Raw genomic sequence first — 18,803 nt, 5'->3', positions numbered from 1 at the left:
GAAGTTGGCGCTATATCGCGATCGCGCGCTCGTGCAAAAATTATCAGTTTGCTCTCTCAGAATTTTCAGCTCTAGGCCGAAATATAATTTCCTTTGTCAATGAGGGTGAACTAGTCTGTCGTTTCAGTGTTGCAGGCCTGCACCACATGTTACAGTCCTTTGAAGGTAGATTCGACCAGGTAAACCTTGAGAAATTAGACAGGTGGTTGTGCCAGTTTACCGGTGGCTAGCTGGGTCAGGAGTACATAAGTTTTAACACCAGTACTGTGACGGAAGTTTTTGTGGGGTGGGCAGTACGCGATCATGGAGAGGTGTTCTGCTCGGAATCAACGGCGGCAGTCAGCACTCGCCAGATGGTCTCGTACGCTAACTCTCCTCCTCGCCGTACTCTTTGGCTCATTAGCCGTTTTACCATCGGAAACGTCCAGCAATGTGGACTCATCAGTTGAAAGTGACAGTGCAGGAGATCACGAGGACCGCACAAATTTGTATAAAAAGCCAGACGGTGAAAGTGATGTTACGGAAACCTGTCCACGTGAATCGGGAGGGAATTTGGCGGGAAGCGAGGGTGCATGTCCAGGAAAGTCACGATTGGTTCGACTAGAAGGAGAAAAGGTACATGTAGTCTTGGATTAAAATATGGATAACAAATTTCTTCAGTTAACAAGCCCTTAATTTACCCTCAAGGCTTTTATAGTTGTTATAAAAGGGTATAGTATTTTACTTTAGTCTTTAGGCAGATGTAGACATCAAGAAATTACTTCCTACATGTACATGTAGTTCTTTGTTCTGATGTTGCAAGTGGTAAAACTGCATAATTAATTGAGTTAAGAGTGGGTGAAATATGTCAAGTATTCATTAAAACTGACATTGTATTTGCCGTTGTGACATCTCACAGGCTATTAGGGCTTTGTAACTTTTTCATTTTACTAGTAGTTTATAATCACATTTTGTGTCAGTCGCAGTAATGGTTAATTTTTTTTAATGAAAACATTTTTTATGAAAACCCCCCCAAAAATTAAAAGTTCTGTCAACTACACCATTAAATCAACAAGGTCTTTGTCTTTCAGTAATTGACAGTTTGAATGACCTGTTGCTTAGTATCGTTGACCCTATTTTTCACTTTTACTATGGTGTATGGGAAATAGTCAGAAAACTTGGAACTCTGATGAGAATTGTGTATGAGAGCTCACAACTTCAGATTGTAAAACGTATTTCATGGAAAACTAGACTGGTACACAATGTGGTTCTTTGGTATATCATTGCTATTTAAGCCATGCTTAAACTATATTCACCTTCATTTGCAGTCTGGCATATTACCATATTTGGACAGCCTATTACATCACAAATCTTGTGCAATCTGACCAATTATAAGGCTTGTTCTAGCAGCCTGGAACAGATTGTATGGGTGTTTCCATGTTATGGAGTACTTACACGTTGCCACATATGGAACAAAAACACTAACGAAAAGTTTCAAATTGCAAAAATTTGATTGGCTGTGCAAAAAACCTGACAACAGATGTAAAGTAGAAGTTCTAAAACACGTTTGTATTGGTGGGATTTAAATTTCGTCGTCGCCAACTTGAGATACTAAAGTTGAATTTGTACAAAAATTGCTGTATCAGTAGGGAAAGGTCACTATTCCCATATATGGTAATACTCTAGACTGATTTGTGGTGTCTTATTGGAACCATTGGTACCAAAAGCAGTGCAAAATTATTGGCCAGTGGGTGTTCATTATCAGTAGAGCGTCAGTGTATATGTACATGTAGTCACTAGCAAACCGGAGGGTCTTGCTTCCAAAGAGTCTTGTTTTTTGCCTCACACTAAAGTGCCTACTTTTAACAGGGTGTTGAAGAAAAGCATCATTTAAAATCATCTTTGCCTTACAGAACTTTTTGGCCTGATTTTTGTTCTACATGTGCCTCAACACTCGGGGTCCGAGTTTGGAGGAACAAAAAAAGTGCTAAACTATTTTGAATATATGGCTCTTTCAAAAGAATTCTAAAGCAAAGTTTGAAGTCTCAATCCAATTTTCAAGTACAGTTTTCAGATTTGTTTGAAGGTCCAGATTCCAAAAAAGTCTACTGTGAAATTGCAGTAGGTGGAATAATGGCCTTCCCTTGTAAACACATAATTATGCATAAGTCAGAGAGAAGCTAGAAACTCTGTCAGTTGAATATGTGCAACATTTTACTTTTCAGTCCACCACCTCATTGTTATGAATTTCAGCTCAATAATGCATTGATCTTTTGAGCCTTTGGTAACTTCCTGCCTGGCATTTTCTGTGTGAATGATTCAATTACCTCCTAACACCTGCGGCTTCCGGAGACTGGGCCGACAGGCCTCTGTGGTCAGTATCCCCCGTAGCAATCATGCAGCGCACCGAATGATGGCTCTTGGGCAAAAGAGGCACGAGCGCAGGTGATACGGACAAGTGGATGACAGGACAAATGACAATTTGACAAGAGAGAAATTTACTCCTCAAGGGACAGAAATGAACATCTAAAGGGAGAGACTGATATACAGAAAAAGACACTTGTGAGGCAGACTGCATCATATCAGAGACTAGCCGGGCATGCCAAAAGACACAATACCGGTAGTCTGACGAATGTTAGACAGACCCACAGACGTTATCCGTCTCCTGACTTACTGAAGGAATGTACTATTAACAGCACATTCTCATCCATGTGTTACCATTTTGTGATGGGGGATTGGAAAACAATAGTGCAAAACAATCATCATTATAACTGAAAACTACCTGAATAAACAAGAATAAATCTACACAACTGACAAAATGCTTAAAAATCACTCTTACTCATTAAATTTGCTAACTATTTATCTGAAACATTATGCCTTCTTCATACCTTGGTTCAAGTAGAAAAAAAAACAGTTAGCTATTATTTTTGTTCAGGTATACATTTGTATTTGTTATTTTGTACTTAAATCTAAACATCCTTTCCTTTTAGTGTTCGGAAATCAAGGCTCTCTATTTAGCTGCGTAAGGCAAGGCACTGAGCACAAATGACACATACATAATTTATCAAATCAAGTTTTGAAGGGTTGCTTCTTCAACCCCCCCACAGCCCCACCCCCAAAGAAAAAAGTCATACTCAGATACACAAACTAATGCCCATACTATAGTCCACCATTGTAAAGCAATCAATATTAATAAGTGAGGAAGGGGGAAGGAAAAAAGATAAGGCCAAAATCAATCATTACCAACCTACTTGTACACCCTCCGGTCTCTAACGTGAGAGAAAAAAGGCCCCACGTACACACACATGCACAAGTATTTGCAGGAAGATGGAGAACAGTGCTCTCGTGTAAGGGAGACAAACTTAAAGGGTCCACACAGTGCAATTTTACATCACAGCTCTTGGAAATGCACCTCGCTGTTTTGATTTTCATTGATTTTTCAGTTTATGGTTTGTTATTGTAAACTGAATCTCTGACTGGCATCACACTGACAGCGATTTCAGTTTGTCCCGAAATAGCATGGGCAATGTGTTAAGTGTTTAAGTGAAAAAAAAGTGCACCAACAGGTGTCACACACTGAAGAAGAGAATCGAGATGAACAAGTGTCCCAGACAAATTCATCACATGGACCATTCAAGAGACTTGCAGTGACAAAAATGCATTCTCTTCAGTTCTCTTCAATTCATTATTTTCTCTTGGATAATATTTGAACTTTACTCACATCGGTAGTTCTACCATGGCTAAAAAAATCACACTTCCTGATACGTGTGGCATGCTTCGATTTAGACTGGGTCTGTGCCCCACTGGGCATTTGTTGGCTGTGATTAAATTGTTTAATTTTGTACATATTTTTGTCTGGTATTTTTCCCCTTGAGGTATCTGCATGTATGTCTGTACACTGCTGTCTGACAGATAGATTTTTCAGTGGAAAAATTTTAAGCAACTTATTCCTGTGATTTAAATCATGTCCAAGTACATTTTGCCTCAGCACACCTCTTCATTGCCTGCGAAGGATTCCGCAAAGAGAAATTATTTTACTTGATTCTGGAATATTCATGGGGAAAAATGATCAATGTATGTATGTGGCTGGGAATCACTTATCTTTTTAGACTTCTCCTGACTGAACACCAGGAAATGGATGATTTTTTCTTGCATTAAAACAAAATGCACACCAGTGTTGGCATTTTTAATTTTTTCATGGGCTTTCGTTGAACCAGAACCAAATTTGATGGAGCAACAGGACAGGGGCCACATTTTCTTGAGCAGGAGCTACATGTAAATCAATGTGGTCATTGCTTCAAACACCACAAAGCTCTCTTTTTTCCCCTCTAAATTCTGTGGAGGAGGGGGAACAGCAGCCTCGGACTCATGTTGATGCACTCCTATCCTCCGCCCCTGCCATGCACCCTACAATTAGGCAGATACTCAATGAAGTCAGACCATGGAGTAAGTCAAATGCAAACAATCCTGAGTCAGTTGACCTACATTGCAGGGATACACAATAAACCATCAAGTGAAGTCCAAATGGCTTGGCATGAGAGTGGATCCAGGGTGTGCTCTCTCTAAATAACAACCTCTGGATCTTGCCACAGGCAATGACGAATCACAAGTACTAATACATGTAAATATAAGGCATATGTTGATAATATATAATGCATTTATATAGCACATTAATACCTGGCAGACTTTCAATGCACTTTACCCTCACATTATCACTGATGGGAATTAATGATGCATTGCATTTCAGTAGGGTGCACATGTACATATGTGTATGTGGTATTTTCGGTTGGCAGGTGGTGCATGCAGCTTGTCAAAATATTGTATTTACAATAATTTTTCATTCAGCGAGCCAGGAATGCCAAAATTTTCTTCATTCAGCATATTCTGAAAATGTTGTATACAAGTGCAACTTCTGCAGTGCAGATGACGTACATGTACACTATGCACTGGGAATAAAGTGTGGCTTGAGTGAAGTCCTGTGCTACTGAATTTTCACTTTTTTTAAAAATATGTTTTGTTTTGTGTGTGGTCTTTTTTTTTCTTGTCCACCGTGAAATGATGTCCATTTTCAGTCAAGAGTTCAAAAATCCAGATCGGAATGTTGTAAAATTTCCAGAATATGTCCTAAATGTTTGCCTGATTCATGAGGCAAAGACCCGGTCTGTGTTCTGTGTAATTGAGCATCGCAGGATATATATGCTTGCTTGAGGAAAGAAGTGTTGCCATTTTGCTGTTGTGTCACATGCACTTAGTGCAGGAACAGACAAAAACAGAAAGACCAAAATGCAAGTTCAAGCTGCTCTAGAACCAGGGGCAACGTTCATTTTTGACCCCTTCTGTGTGGAGTAATTTAATGCTTCAAAGTTGATTCTGTGTCCGGCTAGACGAAATGCCGGTGTCATGCACTGTACTTGAACGTGGAGGTGATAACTATTAAATCTTATTTCACATTGATGTATATATTTTGCTCAGGTTGAAACTAAGAGCATTAAAATGCACTTGCCTTATCCCAAATTAATGTGTATAATTGATTCATCTTTTTAGCATACAGTGCGGTGGAAAGCACTTTGAAATGCTGCGTACATATATGTGCAACCAATGTAGATCTTATCAATTTGTAGAACTTTGAAATACATTTGAACAAAACCTACGTTCTGAAGTCCAGGAAATTCAATTATTGTAAATTAGTATTCTTGCCCAGTTGGAACAATCCAAACATTCTCAACCCACCTGAGATGGATTGTTTGCATTCATTTTGCCACCTGCCACTTGATTTTGCTATAGAATAAATTGTGTTTAAAAATGGCAAAGGCCTGGCCATACTCCATGTAACAATGACACTGTGTTACTATTAATGTTGCCCAAATTATTTCAGTATTGTTTGAAAATACACACATGTATATGTCCCCTTCCTTGGGTAAGGTACATGTAGATGTGGACAGTGGGGCGGTGTTTGTGTCTTACATGTAGCCCTGTCTACCATCTTAATTGCAAGTGAATTTTAAAAAATCAATACAAAGACACCAAAGAACAAGGAGAATGCCTAAATGTTAAAGTGTTGAAAAGACATACAAAGTTGACAAGGACAGAAGGGGCGGGGCTTAGCAACTCATTCACTCCCCCTCCCTTTTATGTCCATGTTCAGCCTGGTGCTTTTGTTGCAAATTAATTTGGTGAAATCAATATAAATGTAGGCATCAAGTTTCAATCGAGGGGATAAAAATACAATCAGTATTTTGGAGAATATCACGTCCTGTGGAGATCAACCAATACATACATGTAGGAACTCTGACCCCACCTGAAGCCTTTCCAGTTATTGGTCAGACACTAGGGATGTATGATGCTTTTCTTCACGCTCCCTTCCTCGTTTTCAACCAGGCAGTTGAGCAGCGCTCATGTCTGGGAGCGGGCGCTGCTGTCTTCATTGCAAATTAATTTAGAAGTAAAATCAATCGGAAGTCATCAGAGACCCACTAAAGAGTGCCTAGATACAGACGTGATGAAGAGACAGTGGATGACATCTTGACAGAGATGGGAGGAGAAGGGGTGGGGCTTGTCGACTCATCCCCCCACCTAAAAAAAATAGTCATTTCTTTTTCTTTTCCTTTGTCTGTTTCCCAAGGACTTCCATTTACAGTTGGGTAACATTTGATGATTAGAAACTTCTACAATAACATCTGTAAAATGTATCTTTCAGTTGTAAATGGTCCATTGACTTACAGGTACATAAACGTATATGTAAATGTATCCAGCACAATTCTTGAGCCGTCAGTGGGAGAGGCTATTAAGATACATGTATAAATACAAGCAAGATATTTTCAAATTGATTTTTTTATTTCAACACAAGTGACCTCAAGCATATTTTCCTAGACCAAATAGAAATCCACAGTGTTTTCAACTAACCAAATATTTATTCGTTTTGAATATATGCCAACTACAAAATTGCTTGGCTAAGTTGGATTTCAAGCCTTGTGTAATTTGCCTGGATGTGATGTCATAATTTATTCATGACTTTGCACAGAGTGGTAAATTGCACTTGGTTTGAAAAATGGTAATGACAGGTGCTGCACTAGTTCGACATTTTTTATTAGAGGAGCTGTTTTGTTCTGGTAGTCAGCATGGAAATACTTTTTTATTATTACTTCACCATGGCAACTAATAGACGTTACCCTGCCAATCTACCAAGAGGCTGGTTTAGCAGTTTACTCAATAGGAACAAGCAGTCAATAGAAAAATTATAAAATATAAAATGAATTCCATATTCTGATATACTTTCTACTTCCATTTAGGTTGGGCACATTGAAGAATTACAGCTTGTTCAAGGCAAAATACACCAGCTCAAAACCATTAACATGAAGCCTGTTATATTTGGTAAAGTATTGGATAAAATCACATTTTCAGTTAGTCTCCTTTGTCAGTATGCCCATGATGTAAAAATTCATTTTATTTAAAGTTTTCATTTTAAATTCCCTTTTTCTTGCTAATATGTTTTCATTTGTAACTAGCAAATGAAAATTCATAAGCTGTTCACTTACATCTTCATAATGTGGAAGGATGTATTTCAAAAGTGAAATTGCAAAGAAAAGTTTATATACATGTACATATACCAGTCCCTCATTTCAAAGATTGAAAATGGGTTTTTCTGTGAAGAAATCTGCAAGAATTTCGGATTATCAGATCTATTTTATACAAAAAGTTCAGCGATGTTTATTCCAGACCTTTATGTGATTTTGTCATTACCGGTGTTTACTATTTGCTCTCCTGTTTTTCCTTTCAAAAGTTTAATCAGTTGATTTTTTTCTTATTTATGTTGCATAAAGCAAAGGTGGTTCCAATAGTGATTTAAAGAAATTCTCCAAAACCAGAAGTGTAAACTTACCAAAAATGACTAAATAGATGACTAAATAAAAATAACAGCACATCTTCTGAAATCTTGCTCTTTTCTGACCAGAAATCCCAGATTTCTTCACGAGAGAGGAATGTAATCACATCATAACCCTAGCCAAGGAACAGGGCCTGGAAAGTAGTCTCACCACATCCACTGGCAAGGGCAAAGGCCTTACCCTACGGGACAGCAATGGAGACCAGAAACTTAGTCTAAGGGAGGTAAGGCCAGGTCCAAATTACTTGGCTACTACTAGAAATAACTCATGAGCCTTTGGGAGATGGATGAAGCCACTGGCAGCTTCCATTGTGTTATTTGTATGCACTGTCAGGTACTTTAGAATCGGCTTAAAATATCGTTAAAGGGCATTATAATTTGTAGTTGCTGAAGGCCAACGTTTCAATAGAAGGTGGGTTGGTTTGCTTTTCAGCCAGCTGTACAGAGCCTTAAACTTCATGCAGTAAAAGATGAGACATGTATTTATTTATTTCTCTGTTAGTGATCTGACCTTTCAACTGTATTGAGTATCGTTGTCAGAGTTGTATTTGCCGAGGGTGCTGTCTTAGATTGAAAAAATAGGGCTAAAGAAAATAAGTTTTTCATTCCAACCTGATTTTTCAGGATATTTTTTCTAGGACATTTTAGATTTTCTAAAACCTTTTTGTGTTGAAGTCATAAAACCTGTTAAATTGTAAATGTACTCTCGTTAAAAAATTGCAGAGCTGAAAGGTTACCCCAACTAAGAGCAATGCAGGTGGCAGTTAACGAGCTTTTTGTGCAGGAAATCTGATTTGTTGTCACGTAGTTTGTTTCTGAAAAGGAGGAATGCTCAAATATTCACATTTTTCTGTTTCAGATGCAAATGACCCTGGAAGATGGCTTTGACATCTACCTAGATGACGATGACATAAGACAAATGTAAGTGTTCGATCTAGTCAACAGAAAAAAAAATATCTTCTGGAAATCACCACATTTTTAATTCGTTTTTACAGTAAAGTGGCTGCTCAATAACTCAATCTTCACTCGGTTATGGAGTGCTTGCCAATATTTTTTGCAAGAAACCTTTTTTGACTTTTCCTTGAAAACATAAGAGCGTTGACCAAGGCATGATTCAAATCTGTAACTTTCAGAGAACTAGCCTCTGTATCCTGGTATATTGGGATTTCCAAAATTATCAGTGTCCATGTTTCAGGGCCACTAGTTGACACCAACGAAATCACATGTACACTGTCCAGGGCCCAGGATGCCAATGTGAGCAATGTCAGCAAGACACTTAATTTTAAAGGAAAAAAAAAAAAAGAATCTTAGGAAGAGAGCACATCTTTTGTTTCAAATTGTGACTACTATTTCAATCCCTGAAGTTACATTTGAAGAGCAATTGTAGATACGACAAATCTTTAAGTGCCTCAGGCCGGGAGACACACTCCACTTGCTGTCCAATTATCCCCTCAAGCGATTTCCCCTTAACCATGGGAGGCGTTTTAAGAGGTTCATTAAACTTGATTGCCTCGAGCGTCTAGAGGTAAAGACCATCACCTAATCTCATCCACGACTGTCTCATTTTCAGACCCAGTTATCCACTGACCTACTTGATTCCCCCCCCCCACGTTGCGTTCTGTTTTGCTTTGTCTGGAAATTCAGGTCAGGAAAATCCTGTCGTGTTTTCTGTCTGTCGGTCTCTCAGCTTGCCCCCGAAAACACTGCAGATTTTTACAGAGTATCACTTTCAGTAATGTTTAAGACTGATCGAAATTTTTCAATGTGCAGGATATATTTTCGAGAAAAATTTATCAAGGGTTATTTTTTTCTTTGGTTTAAACTTGGGAAAAAAAAGGACACACTCAAAAGAAGTACATGTACCGGTAGTTGGATAGGGTATAAAGATTTTTTTTTAAGTTTTCATTCATACAAACATACTTCTGAAATACTTCCATTATATCAAGGCCAATGCCTCCAATTGTACAGATATGAATGATCTTGATATCACTGCAGTACTAGAGTTTATTTTTTGGTAATTGATCCATGCACAAAATTTAGTTTTTCATTGCAATATTAGAGATCTTGATTAAAATTTCAAGATATTTTACCAGATAAGCATCTGTTTTTATACCTTCTCAATTGTCAGCTTTGAGCTATGGAATGATGAAACGTATTGTCATTCTGGTCATCTGATGCTTCTTATCCATGGGCACTTTGATGTAACCCAGTACAAGGTGGTGAAATCTATCGTGGCCATTGACAACGCATCAAGGCAGGCCTTCTGCATTATTAATTCACCAGATGGGGGAAGAGCTTTCCATATGTACCAGGGGGAGGCTCCGATGGACTAGAATGGTCTCGTTGAAATAGCATACATGTTGCTTGGGTTTGGAGCCCAGAGGGACAAATGTAATTTAGTGGAATAATTTTTTCCACAGGTTACAAGAGGTATGCCGCTCCTGAAATTGGAGTGCATCATATAACACTTGCATCACATGGATTAGTTACTCAGAGAAGCTTCGTTTTTGTGGCACGCCTTGGAGGAAAAGTTGGCATGTTTTTTAATAGTCTTCCTTGTGCACGTGTGAAGGACCTAATAAGTGAATGCTTTGTGGTATTGTTGTCCTCTGAATTGCTTCTTCCGGTTAAGAGGGCTACAGTTGTTGCTGTTCAGATCAATCATGTCATGAAAAATGAAAATGCTAAAATCTCATTGGTTGAATCCCCCTTCTGGGATGCACATACAATTTGATCTTGGGGAGGTACATCACACACATCCATACAAAAATTCATGCAGCAACTCTTCAATATTAACAAAGTAGCAAAGATAAAACAAAGACAGCAGTGCAGCAGTCAATTGAAGTAATTATTTTTATTGAAATGAGAGAAATATCTCTTTGAGAAAGACAGGATTGTGTCAGAATTGAAAACAGGATGCTGGTATGCAGTTTGGCGAACCAGATTATGGGCATTAAACCCAGAGAAAATGCCACTGAATTGAAGTGCAAACCGGTGCCTCCAGACATCCCAGCTTTATCATCAACAACCTTGGGCTATTTTGCCAGCTGTAGCCAGTCAGAATAGGCAACACATATGCCAGACATAATTACAATATTTTATTAATCAAGTGGCTTTTATCAGTCTGATAATCTGTTTTAATCTGGTGTTTATGGAATTAAAATTTTGTAAACTTTGTTCCCAAATTTGTCAGTCCCGCAGATGTTTGTTAAAAATAAGAAAAATTGCCAGAATATTTTTTACCTTGTTACTAGTGAGCCCTGTGCAAGCCGCACACGTTCATTTATGTAGACTGGTGTGGAATGGAAAAAAGGAGCAATTTTCCAGCGTACGTAGAGTAGGTCATCATCAATCATGTTTGCAGTTCTTCAATTTCAGCTTCCATGCTTTCTCACTGGCCTCTTACTGCCAGAGTGTTGGTTGATGGCAGGCTGAGGGCATGTCGGGCTGTGTTGTATTACATTTACGCCTCCGGCCTCAGTCATTAGAGGAAAAGTCTTGGAGCATGGGCTGAATAGATCGTACATGTAGATTAATGGTTCGCAGACTAAAACATGTCTGAAATTTTAATTGAATTTTTTTTTTTAAATACTCTCTCATAGCTGCAGCTGGTGTTTGGAGCTGCTTAATTTTTGTCGGCTCAGTTCAATTCCACTAATTCAATTCCACATTTATTTTAACATCGAGAAATCATATTTTGGAAACCAAGTCATAAGGAAAAAATCATAAAAAGAAGTTAAAAAGGTAAGTTATAATTGATAAAAACACCCAACTTACATATGATCATTATATAATGTCGGTATGAAGGACAAAACAAAATACAGACAAGACAGGACATTACATTCCAGAGCAAGATTTAGTACAACCCACGAGTAAAAAAAGTTAATATGTAAAAGATGGCTGAGGAAGTGTTGCTGCTGTCTCAGTCAATTTTTTTTATTATTATTATTTTTCCATTGTTGTTACTGTTGTTTTTATAGCAACTGAACGCACAAAGCAGACAGTTTATGCCTAATCGTCATTGCCATGGAAACGGTCTATCTTGTGTTCATTGTCAACAAGCTTACTGTAGCGACCTCATACATAATGCTATTCATTGGGTAATGGGAAGCTGAATGTTGGAATTAGATGTGTTTGGTTGGAACTAGGTTGTTACTTTGTTGATTAATGGTAGAATATTTACCTTTGACCCCTCGTATCAACAGTTTGCCTGAGTTACAGTATTTCACCTGTTTTTGTAATACCTTGCAGGTATGCTGAGCTGGGTGTGGATCTAAACAAGGATGGTGAGTTACAGAAACAACAGCGAGTAAAGTCTGCTCTTCCCTGAGGGATGATATGATCATTGTTACTAGCTTTCATCTTGTGCTGTTCAGAGGCATGCTGGGTATTGTTTGGTTTTTGTCCCTTGAGAGATTGGAAGAGGGAAAATTGGCAGTGCTATCACTGGCGTAAAGAAGCCTGCTTCAGTGAAGGTTTATTGTGATATTTTATGATGTAGTTTTGCTTATTGATACCCTAATGTTTGGTTTTTCTGTTTTTGAGGAAAGTTGTGTTATCTATCTAGTGGTTTGATGGTCCAATCATGCCTTTTGTATTGTGCGTTCTACCTACTTGGGCACCAAATCTTCACTTCTATTTGTTTTTTTTCACTAGCATTTTAATTGTACTGTCTTGCTGTCAAGGATTCCTGTCAAGGCAAGAAGTGGACGCGGAAACCATCCGGAAGATCTCATCTTACGTCATGAAAGTGGAGGAGGAACAGCCCATCAAGAAGTCTCGCTTCAGTGAGCAGACGTGGATCTACCCAGACAAGACAGAGGATCCACTGGTCCAGTCCTTTCAAGACAGGTGAATGAACGTGTATGTCAAATGGATATGGGCTTCTACTAGAGTTTGCAGTGCATTGGCCAATCACAATGCACAAAATTTGTTGACTCTTTCCAAATGCGCAATGGGTCGACAGATTTAGTGCATTGTGATTGGCCAACTTGTTGCATTGTGCTATTGTGAAATTCTCGTATTGAACGATTTGTGACCAGATCCCATTAAATGGGTCTCTTCTCTCTCTAAATTGCTTTTCACTTGCATTAGATAGAGCATGCTCAACTCTCTGTTTTGTTTCACAGACATTACCGATACATGGTTTAAAGAGGGAAGCTCCCATTGATTTCTGTAGTGCAAAGTTTGTGAAAGAAGACTGTTGCTCAACTGTGCTGACAGTAGATTATCATTGCTCACTTTTTTAAATCCATTTTTAGATAGGTGAAATCTCATCCATTCATCCTCTTAGCTTTGAGAAATTACACGACAGCAGGCTCAGAGAATAATGTCTAGCCATTGAAAACATTAAAAAATGTACGAATCACAGCATAAGGGATACACTTGACCAGAGGGAAGTTCAAAGGTCACATTATTTTGAAGGTTTGTTGTTCCACGTGATGTCATCCAGTTTTCTTTATAGCAGCATTTTTCACCCATTTTCCTGTTTTCTAGGATAGCAAAACTGACCATGCTTCCCCGGGTTCTTATCGACAAGTTCAGCTACTTCCAGGTGGTGCATTATGGGAAGCAAGGCCACTACAACGCCCACCATGACTCCAGTTACCTTGACGATTCATCGACATGCTGTCACCTGACTGAGAGCAAGCAGTGCCGGATATGCAGGTAAGTCCTGACGGATTCAGACTGATCATTTACTGAGCAGCAATTACTAACAAATTCTTCACCCTATTAAACACCCGTCGCTCCTTCATCTTTGGGAGGATTGAGAACTGTTAGATGAAGTGTGACATTAATGAGTGCCATTTATTTTCATGTGCACCCTTTTACTGCTTTGCTGTTTGTGGGAACAGCATTGCAAGTGACTTCAACCAGGCTTTAGGCTAAACTTTCAACCATTTGTCACGCCTACTTCAGTTCGCAGTTAAATTGGCCCGTTGTTGCTCTTCCCTGTACGTTCTGCTCCTCAAAACAATATTAGTTCAAGGGTTTAACTGTGGTTTTCAGTGCTTCTTTGCATGCTGCCGTTCATGTTCAGGGTTGTTTGATATTCGTTGATTTCATGCAGGTTCTAAGGTTTTGCACAGGCGCTTATTTAATATTCATGCAATCGCAAAATTTCAAGTCCACTTTGAAGACTTTAGAAGAGCTATTAGCTGTTAGGTTTCTGATTTGTTTCTGTGTAATTTATTTCCAGGTAATTTTTGTATAATGCACGTGAGCTTCATTGTTGTGAATGTAACAAGTCATTAAACATGACTGTTACAACTGTTTTGGTAAACCGATCTCTACTTTTGATTGCATCACTGGGGACAGCTGTTGAATCTAAGCAGAAACTTTTGCACTTTCATTCCACAGATACATGACGATCATGGTCTACTTGAATAATGTGGCAGAAGGAGGGGAGACTGCATTCCCAGTTGCCAATAACGATACTTACAATGCTTACGTGAGTAGAAAGCAAGGGGGAAAAAATAAGCAAGATTGCAAGTAGTTAGAACATGAATAACCTACAGTAAGTAAGTTCTGTTGGTTGTGTTATCTGAATTGTGGATGCAAGAGACATTTTACTTTGGGCTGTTGCATGCTACGGGATTCAGCTGGCTTCACAGTTTTCTTTGGTTGGTTGGTTTTGTTTTTTTTTTATTGAGAAGACTCCATGCTTTCATTTTGTACTTTAGGGATTCTGTTTGGATTCAGCAATCTTCACATTTTGTGTATGTCGGATTTGGGTAGTTCCAACAAGCTTTATGTATGTAGTGTATGTAGTGCTTGTAGCATTCTGTTGGAACCAGTAGGGTTCCCTGATATATAGCAGTGACAGTCCTTTGGTGGGAACTTACTGTCCACAGGCACAGGCTAATGCATATTTGGCATGGGACTCGCTGAACCCTTTCAAACAATTTCTGTTTGAATGTAAGGCCTTCATGTTTTCACTGGGCATGAGCATGAGCTTGGTTGAAAAAAAATTCCCACTGGCCTGTCAACGGGCAGATAGGTTGTCCTACCCATCAGTGTTATCTCATCTTTGTCTGAAAATCTATGGCAGGTGTTTCGTCAGACGGGCATGATGAACCTCAACACCCGCTGCCAGGACTCCAACCTCAAGGTCCAGCCGCAGCAGGGCAAGGCAGTCGTCTGGTACAACCACTTCATCAATGCCAGCACAGGCTGGCTGGGGGACGTGGACCCCTTGACCTGGCATGGGGGCTGCCCAGTCACCAAGGGTCACAAGTGGATCATGAATCGCTGGATTGCCGTCAGCGAGAGCCGGGAGGTGGACCTGGCGGTGCCATGACAATTAATGCCCTGGCTGCTGGCAGTGCTGTGGTGTAGCCTGCATTCTTTGGTTGTGGTGTCAAAGGCGAACTACTCGGGAAGACTAGTCCAAATTATCATGGCAATAAATACGCTTGTGGGTTCGTTAATTCTTTACAAATCATTCAATCACTAAAATAACATCAAGTGTTAATCCTTCACTGACAGTCGAAAGACTTTGGTACTAAGCCTGGCTTGTGTTCAATCAAGTAAGTGCAATGCTAAAAATGCAATATTTCGGTAATATTTTCCTTAAATAAAATCATTGACTTACCATTGTTTTGTGCTTTGTTTTGCTTTTGTTTTCATGCAAGTTGTTTGGAATTTTCTGGCAGTGCAACTTATTGCAACAAACTGCACTTAAACAAAAAACATTAGAAAATACAATAAGCAGTAAACCATATCAAAGTATATCAGCCTCAAATTTAAATGGATTTGCGTGATTTTGCATTCCTACATTGGAGCCCGGAATGCATAGATTTATTTCAAATACATCCTGTATTCACCCAACCACTTTGAAATTTTGTCTTCAGCAGTGCATTTTTCTATTTGCTTTGTGACCAGCAGGCCCTTGTGTAATCCGTAGGCCAAAAATCCAACAGACACAAAAGATACTGGTATTGTCTATGTAGGAAGGCATATTAAGAAAGTTATTGTTACTGAAGAAAACGTGCTTGACAACTTCTGAAATAATTTGTTGTATTTCACTAATCCCTTGACCATTCATCAAATCAGCTGTGAAATTTCTGTGTGATTACCCAGTCAGGAGACCATTGTATGATGCAGGTCTTTTTTATTATTATTAGATGAGATAACAGTTTAGGAAACTTTCCAGATGGCGCACAAAACTTTAATTTAAATATGAGCATTTTTTGATGGATTTCTCTTTGGTTTTTACCTCAAATTGAAAAACGTTGCAGTTGCTAATAAAAAAATCTAAAAACCTCTTATTTACAGAACAATTGGATTGGATTGTTAACTGAGATAATTCATATCTGGAAATGAAAATTTTCAGCTGAGAAGGTTGAAGCAATATCCTCTCACTTTTCATTTTAAATTCTATAGTTTTTTAATTACAGCCTACAACAGATGTGCTTGACACATTTATCAACCGATCTAGCAGATGGTGTTTGTTTGGTTTTTTAGCGGGCACGGTATTTATCATATTTCACAGGCAGACAACGAAGGGTGCCTAAAACAGAATCGTAAAGGTTGAATTAAAGCTTCATTATTCATCGACTGGTAGCTTGCTTGTCAGATAAGTGCCTTAGTTCAACTTCTAATTGAACATTTAAAGGACAGTGTGAATGTACAGGTGTAAAAATTCTACATGTATATAGATTCCTGCAGTACTTCAACCAGTAAATACTGGGAATTGTATAATTATTTGGCTGCTGAATGTAATGTTTTGAATATTTTGGAACCAAAATTATAGAGTATGAAGACTTATATGAAAGCAATATAACGTATTTTTTATTTTAAATTGTGACTTGTATTTAACAACTAAGTTAAGATTTTATTTAATTGCTGAGATGTGCTTATTTGAAAAATAAATGTATAAGAAATGTACTCCTCCCAAAAAAGTGAATATGATTTACCTTTCCCAATGTTGGTTGATTGATAAAATAAGTGTCATTAATATAATAGCAAAAATATTACATTTTTATCATTCATAATTCATTATTAAGCCGAGTTGGGTTTCTTTCTCGATTGTCAAAAAATTTGGTTTTGCTGATAAAATTGAGGGTGTTTGTTTGTAGACCATACATGCAAAAGTCAACTTTCTTCTAAATTTCCCAAGTCCTTGTGCAACGTTAAGTTCTCCTCCATCATGACTATCTGTAGTGAATGTCGGCCGACCTGACTGCACACCACTTTTATCAAACGAGGCGATTACAGAGAAATTAGCCTGATGAAGGACGGGACCGACATTTTTGATGGTATTACCTGATTGAGGACGCGTTGAAGTGACCTTTTGTCCTTCAACTGAAATATACTTCAGGGTTACAACTTTGGGCAGTAAATATAATTAACATTAAAAATCGATCTTTTACAACAGGAAAGAACCTGAAGATAAAAGGAAACGCCATCTTGGATTCCAACCAAAAAGTCTACAATAATCCTTTCCCATACCCACAACGCTTTGCTCCATCAAACTCCTGTTCTTTTGTACCCGCGACCCCACATGATGACGCTTGATTAAAGTTGATGTTGTGTATTTTAGATAATGCCACAGTCTATGTTGGCCCTGATGCTAACGGGGATTTCCCTGTGAAAGCCTTGCTTTTCCCTAACATCCCTGTATCAGGATCGGGTGCGAATATCATCAGATTGGAGAGGAAAATTGTGCTTTTGGTACTGAGACCCTCTTTTAAAGTTCTTGAAGTTATCCTTTTTTTCTTGATGTTTTTTATAAACATATATGAATTAGTAATTTTTTGCAGGAAAATAAAAGGAGTGAGACTATTTCATTTGGGGTTGAACATCTCAGGCGGGAATCGAACCCACATCCTGTGGTTCTTGTCAGCAGCATTATCCACTGGACCATCAAGGTTTTCCTACTACTGAGAGAAGGAAAAGGAATAAAAAGTCAGGTGCCAAAATCATTTGGCCAGACTCGAACCCCTAACCTACCACTTCAAGAATTTCTTACTCATTATTAGGGGAAAAAGACTGAAAAACAAGGCGTTGAAAAATCTTTGGCAGGTGTTGACATCAGTTGTTGTTGGTGGTGTTTTCTGGTGCTTCCAATTTTAGTGACATTTTCTGATGGAATTTGTCTCGTGTTTGAGACCTCAACCAAGCAAGACGATCCATTGGTCCATCGGTTGTGTTACTAACGCTAGAGCAAGTGCAAACAGTAAAGGAAAAACAAAAGCAATTTCTTGTAAATTTTATTTTAATCCGCGTTCCACCTAAGGGCACGTTATTTTAAGCAGGATAGTTCCCTATAATGCACAGAAGGTAGCCATTGCCTCCTGAATTTAAGAATGACGTCAAATCGGGGAAGTGCAGCATGCAACACGCGTACGTCTGTTATTTTCAAAACGGTCAGCGTCACAATATTGTGTAAAAAGCTGAGGTCATCATGCAGAACAAAACGGAAAAGAGAAGCAATTTATACATGGCCAATAATACCACATAGATAATATCGCAAGCCTACTTCCTTCATGTGTAATAAAACGTTGCTGTTAAACTGGGAGAATTTTCGTGGGTTTGGTCTCTTGCTTTTGGTTTGGAGGCAACGAATTCATCTTCGAATCTTCTATTTCAACCATGTTTAATTCATATAATTTAGTGGGCTACAATTTTGCGTAAAGACGTCTCACATTACAAGTAAAAAAACCCCCAGTTTTTAAAAAAATTCAAAAAGTGTATCGATAGACTATACGATGTCATTTTGTTCACATTTAAAGACGAAACACAAAAGGATTTTCGTTGTTTGTTTTTAAATGTGAACAGAGAAACGACCTGTTTTAATTGTTTTTTATTTTTCCGTTTCAAATAGAAAAACGAGAAAAGACTTGGTTTTTCAATTTTGGTTTCACACGCTGAAAAACGAAAGATGACTTGTTTTTCAATTTGTTTTGTCTCTGTTTTGTTTGTTTGTTTGTTTAGTTTA

At 38.4% G+C, this 18,803-nt stretch overlaps 1 protein-coding gene across 3 annotated transcripts; it reads left to right on the top strand.

Moving 5' to 3' along the window:
- The first annotated feature begins 48 nt into the window (after window positions 1-48).
- LOC110988472 (transmembrane prolyl 4-hydroxylase-like) lies at window positions 49-16,836 on the top strand. Of its 3 annotated transcripts, XM_022251991.2 has the most exons (9): window positions 51-615; window positions 7,269-7,350; window positions 7,931-8,085; window positions 8,721-8,782; window positions 12,113-12,147; window positions 12,547-12,712; window positions 13,358-13,528; window positions 14,222-14,312; window positions 14,913-16,836. In XM_022251991.2, the coding sequence occupies exons 1-9, from the start codon at window positions 304-306 to the stop codon at window positions 15,159-15,161; spliced, it is 1,323 nt and encodes a 440-aa protein (XP_022107683.2). In that variant the 5' UTR covers window positions 51-303; the 3' UTR covers window positions 15,162-16,836. The 3 variants fall into 3 exon arrangements, with proteins under 3 accessions (XP_087000388.1, XP_022107683.2, XP_022107684.2); XM_022251992.2 differs by lacking the exon at window positions 7,269-7,350 and having other exon boundaries at window positions 429-615; XM_087144262.1 differs by lacking the exons at window positions 7,269-7,350; window positions 7,931-8,085 and having other exon boundaries at window positions 49-615.
- The last annotated feature ends 1,967 nt before the right edge of the window (window positions 16,837-18,803 follow it).

Source organism: Acanthaster planci, linkage group LG12 (assembly GCF_054643075.1).
Source record: "Acanthaster planci isolate LZ-2023a linkage group LG12, COTS_SCS, whole genome shotgun sequence".
In the NCBI taxonomy this organism is placed as follows: domain Eukaryota; kingdom Metazoa; phylum Echinodermata; class Asteroidea; order Valvatida; family Acanthasteridae; genus Acanthaster; species Acanthaster planci.
Note: the sequence above shows the minus strand (reverse complement) of the source record. Positions and strands in the feature narration are given on the sequence as shown.